Consider the following 5,803-nt stretch of genomic DNA (forward strand, 5'->3'; position numbering starts at 1 on the left):
ACCCCCCCCAAATCCTGTAAAATGTAATGGAATAGAACTTTGTTTTGTGAGTGATGGTGAACTTCATGCTTTCATAGTCCTAATGCTGTTAAAAAGAGCATCACAATACTTACAATGCTATCAGGTACTGTTACTTTTAAACTCCTAGAGCAAACACTGGGTGAGTGAGACATCAAGGGCTCTGGTTAACAGCAGGTGTTAGTTAGTGTGTCCCCCTGGATTCCTTACCTTTTACTAGCTCCTACACAAGCTGCACGAGCTCTGTAGAGATCTAGGATCTTCTCTCAGGGGGACTTTAGTGTAAAGTTCAAACAGGAGATGGCATTCACACTCCTCCTTTCTCCTCTGTCTAGTCGAGGTATGAGACTCAATGGCTCAGAAAAAAGTATTCCCTTACTCATTTCCTCCCTTGCAGGACCCAGACACCTCCACAGTGAGCCTGCTGTGGCATTTCTCTGCAGAGTAACAACTGCCACCAAGCAGGAGAGGAACCTGACATCAGCTCCTTTACAACCCTACTGCTGGAGAGGCCATGGAGATGCTCCAGTACAGCTTTAGAACTACTGAGCTGAACAGGCACAGGCAGGGGATCTGGAGATACAGACACAGCAGGTCTGACAAAAAGCAGTATCAGGCAAAATTCAAGAAGCCACTAATATTGCCAATACTACAGCAGATTCTGTCAATAATTCTCTTATCAATTGGTTCCTGAAATATTTCAAATGGACAAATGAATTATGCCAATGGTGAATCAACTACCACTATCACAAGTACTTTGTAAATCAGACAGCAATGTACCTTTGCTGAGAAGAAAAGCAGAGGGCCTTTCCTGTAGCTTGCATCATTTTTCCTGCTCTTGTTTTATCCTGAGAACCCTGTGATCGAAGAAATTTTCCCAATTCATTTTCTTCCTGAGACAGAACTAACAAAAAATAAATGAGTTGTCAAATACGTTATTTAATTGGCTCCTAACAGCTTTAAAACTGGCCTAACATCAAACAGCTTAAGTCACTCTAAGTCCAAGCAGCAAAGCAAAAATAAATAATTTCACAGCATTCCCGCATTTAGTAAACAGAAGATCTGATTCATTTGAGACATTTGCTGATACACTTAACAAGAATCACAAAATTCCACCAGCACCAAAAGAGAACAGGAAAAACGTGCTATTTCTTTCTTAAAAAAAAAAAAAAAAAAAGGTTGGTTATATTACAAAAATGGCTATCTTGATTGCAGTATCTTTCAGTGTTGGGTTTTTTGGGATGTCCGGTTTGGTAGGCTGGTTTTTAATTCTTTTTTACCATTTGGACTGCCTCAGCTGATCTTTGGTAGCATACTTTTATTGAAGCTAATTCCAAGTTGTACTAGCCAAAATTCATTCACTTGCTTTTTTCTTGTTCACCGTTTTTCATGCTTGACTACATAAAATTCCACATGAAAAATACAGTACTTCATTTTAAAGAACATTTACTTTCAAATTACTTTGCAAGATTACTTGGCAACTTTAACATTCTATACAATTCAAACAATGTATTTCAACTATCTGAAATACATCTACCTCAAAGTAACTGATCATTTTTTAAAAAAGAAGATGAAGTGATTTTACACTGATTTGTTGAATACTTCTAAACTGGGACCCTGGATCTTGAAGAACCTTACAAAAACATTTCATGATGCCCTTATCTCTTTGTCTTCTAAAGTGGCTATCTCCTATAATACCAATTTCAACCCACTATCGAGAGGGAGAATGGCCTAAAACAACGCAAGAAGATCTCTTGAATCCTCTTGACATTTTTCAAAATGTTGACAGTCAACTCCAATGCAGACTCAGCACACTTTGGTAGAAGATGCGCATCTGCATCTGATGCAAATCTTTGCATCACAGATTTCACCTGCTACTTCTTGAACTCTGTACACTACTGTTCTGTATTTCATTTTACCTCCTGATTCTGAAACATTATCTCTGACTTTCTTTGGATAAAGAAAAATGAAAGGCTTAACAAAATATGGGTAACATTCAACAAAAGACAGTAAATTGGAAGATGACTTCATGGAGTCTCTTCTTCAGGCCAGAAATCAAATAATATTGGCTGCAGAGAACCTTTAGAGGACATTTAATACAACTTGCTGTTTGAAACTTCCCAAATTAGGTCCCCCCCATCTCTAACTAATGACTGTCACTAATTACTGAACGCTTGTTACAATCAAGTCAGCATTATCAAATTCACCATAATAGCGTGCATTACTTAATTATAAAACAGTAATAAGCCACAAATTCTTCATCAGCAATCCTGATTAACAAAAAAGACAAAACACTAAAACAGTTTAGAAAGGAGTTATGATTTCTAGACAACGTATTTCTGAATTTACAAAAGCCAACCAAGTAAGGGGAAAAAAAAATTAAAGAAGTTAAAGAACGCTTTCTCCAGCCATTATTGCTATCACTGCATTATATCAACATATAAAACTTCAGAACTGGGAAGTCTTCAAAAAAAAAAGCAAATCTGCATTTAGCTGTCTGCAAGGAACATTATCTTTACTTTTGAATAGTATGAAACTACTAATTCTCCACTTTCATTTTTACCTTTTCACTTGTTAAATGATTCCATAATGCAGACCTTCTTATCATTTTAACTACTGTGTTTGAGCATACTTACAACAAATCCTTTTTTGATACAGTTCAATTGCTTTCAGCAACTCCATACATGTTCTCTGAATAGAGTGGAACAGCTGATATTGAAACAAAATACACAAAAGTTCGTCAAGTGTATGCAAGAAACACTGAGGAATAAAATACAAGAAAGAACTTAATTTTTTGTAGAAATTATTAGAGATCATTATTCTCTTCTTGAACAATGAGCAATATTTCTGGTATTTTTCTTATCAATGGTGCTCTTATTTCAATTAAGTTATTCACTGAAACTACAGACTGATCAACCATAAATTTACAGAAATAAAATAAAGAAAAAATAACTCTGGAAACAGATCTATAATAAACAGTTGATAGTTAACCAAACTACTTCTGTTGGGGAGGGTTTTTAGATAATATCTTTGTATATATATGAAGATGTACAAATCTGTTTCTAAAAACCTCACGGTAGAGCAGACTTATCAAAATATCTATCAATCAATCATTCTCATGTGTGGAAATAAGCATACTGAATTTTTCATAGACACTGTGAAGTCTAGTGGAACAAACTTGCATAGGTACAGCCAACACAGAAAGCTGTTGATTTAAACTGAAAGTTTTATTGGCATAATCAAATTTCTAAAGCAGCAGCTTCCAAAGGAAGCAGAGGTAAAAAAAAAAGTCAGTCACAACTACATTTGATGATTGTTTCTAGGCAATAGAAAAATTACTACTCTTTCTGTCTGGCCATCTACAACCTCCAGCCTGCAACTTAAACCTAAACTCTACCATATCAGGCATTAGACAGCTAGAAGTAAAATGGACCACTGGTACAGTAAGTGCCTTCTTTCAGTGCTGCTTGACTGCAAATGTTCACAGATCTTGTCTTTCAAACATGGAGTATGACTTGCAGGTGAGGAGTTGTCCAAAACATGCTTATTTCACTGGTACGAACACAGGTTTCCCTATTTCCTATCTCACCTGAGCTAACAAAGCATCCTTCCTGATGACTCTGCAACACAGTAGACATGGTAAAAACTCAGGTATTTATTTAAAAATACTGTTCCATATTTCCAGCTTGTTTTACATCAATACTCTTGATTTATAACCCATTGTGAAGACTACATAGGTGATAAAGTATCACTGTTCCTGTGTTTGTTGTAATACAGCTTCCTGTATTTCAGCTAAAACCTAAATAAACTGAGAATCCTAAGTCAATATTGTTTTTAAGAAACTGCAAGAAAGCCAGTAAGGCAAAACATTTACCCTCACATAAGAAAACAACACAAACAAAACTTACATGCACATTAACTGGGTTATTACACTCCTGTAGTACAGCCTCAATTTTTTGCTTTGTCTCAAAAAGACATTCGAGGTCTTCAATTTGTAGAACCTTTAACTATTTTTTTTTTCCTCAGTGGGGTTGAGGATACTGACAGTTGGACTGTATTTGTCACACAGCAGATTCCTTCTCTTGGTTTTATTTTACAGACTTTCAGAAGCTTCTTTGGCCATGTCAGAACCCACTAATCCGCTCGAAACCTCCACAGCAGAGTGCACTGTGCATCTTGCTCCTTGGCATATTGCATGTTTTTCTGGTATATGTGGTATTTTATACTTATATAAAGAATGTCATCTGTACACTCTATAAAATATATACTATTAAAAACAAAACCCCAACTACCTTAAACTGACATAGGCAAAGGATAAAGATGATCTCCTGATCCCCCCACTAACAAAAGGAGAAAGTCTGTCCCTAAAATATTAAAATAAATATGAAATATGTTAAGTTCCAAATAAAGTTAGAGGGACATGGGGTTTTGTGTTACAAAATTCCAACACATTCCCTGAATTTACATAGGTACTTCTGTCAGAATTTGGAAGAGATATTACATGAAAACTATAAAAATATATGTATGTTATTATATACTATGTGCACATATATTAAAGGCTTGGTGGAAAGGAAAACACCTTAAAATTAACAAAGAGAGAACACCCATTATGTAAACATTACAAACCTCTAGTTTTGCATCCAGATCTGCATCTGAAGCCACAACATGTTCATCTTCCTTTTTTCCTGTAACTTTTATAAGGGTTTGTTTTGTTTTCCAGTATTTCTGTTGCATTTTATTGACCACAGATTTTTCTTGGCTTTGAGCATATTGATCGTAAAATTCTCTTGGATAGTTGCTAGAATATTAACAAACAAAATTAAAAACTTCAATTGGATGCTTTAAAAATAAGTCTAACACACTCAATTAATACATTTCCATTAAGAATATTGCATTTGCATGCCAACACATGTATTCTAACATGAGGTCCCTCACTGTGCATGAATAAAAAAGCAATTAAATTAGTACTATATTTCCCACCCTACTCTGAAAAATACACTGACTTCAATTTGAATGTCTTAACCATGCAGTACTGCCTAATAAACAGCTGCAAAGAATTCTTCCCAATGCATTATGAAATGATTTATAGCCCATGGAATTCACTTTTTATTTTGTATAATTAATAGGAGAGTTTCAAGTGAACTAGCAGAGTTTGAGCAGGTAGCAATTTTCATGCCATTTCAGCACTGTTGGGATTTCACGAATCTCATTTTATGAATAGGATTAGACTACTTCTTGCCCTCCTTTTTTTGTAATTGAATAAAAAAAGCATTAGAAGAACACTCATCTCTTTTGAGCATGCGATGTGAAAGACTGATATCTCACATCTCTCTTTATACAATTGACTACATGACAACTGCAGGTATGTAGGGTATGTAACACCTTTTCTTTCAAGGATTAGTTTTCACTGACAAATAATTCTGCATTCCTGGAGCAGACCTAATAAAAAGTGCAATATATAAATTCCATATTCCACAATATTTAAACCATACCAACACAGTTGAATAGAAAATACAGCTTCACAATGAAATCTTGTGTTAGGATCTGGTTTAAACCCATAAAAGCAAAGAAAGCTAAGTCTCTGTGCATAAACCGGAAAGAGCTTAGAAAGTTCAAAATATTCCCAGAAATGAGATTAAAACCAAATGAAATTAAATGTTGATGCCAAAAAATGGATGTATTTTATTTAATAGTAGGGAAGGGAAGGGAAGGGAAGGGAAGGGAAGGGAAGGGAAGGGAAGGGAAGGGAAGGGAAGGGAAGGGAGGGGGGGGGGGGGGGGGGGGG

At 35.6% G+C, this 5,803-nt stretch overlaps 1 protein-coding gene across 4 annotated transcripts in view; it reads right to left on the minus strand.

Annotated features, from left to right (window-relative positions):
• The window catches only part of ICA1 (islet cell autoantigen 1), a 59,345-nt gene that overhangs the window by 49,391 nt on the left and 4,151 nt on the right, over nucleotides 1-5,803 (minus strand). For all 4 annotated transcript variants that reach the window (XM_008629935.2, XM_017729326.1, XM_017729325.1 and 1 more), the window contains exons 3-5: nucleotides 4,645-4,816; nucleotides 2,655-2,727; nucleotides 799-922 (exon numbers count right to left, since the gene is read on the minus strand). In XM_008629935.2, the coding sequence (XP_008628157.1) occupies nucleotides 799-922; nucleotides 2,655-2,727; nucleotides 4,645-4,816 (369 nt within the window). The remainder of the gene's footprint in view (nucleotides 1-798; nucleotides 923-2,654; nucleotides 2,728-4,644; nucleotides 4,817-5,803) is intronic.

Source organism: Corvus brachyrhynchos, unplaced genomic scaffold (genome assembly GCF_000691975.1).
Source record: "Corvus brachyrhynchos isolate BGI_N302 unplaced genomic scaffold, ASM69197v1 scaffold142, whole genome shotgun sequence".
In the NCBI taxonomy this organism is placed as follows: domain Eukaryota; kingdom Metazoa; phylum Chordata; class Aves; order Passeriformes; family Corvidae; genus Corvus; species Corvus brachyrhynchos.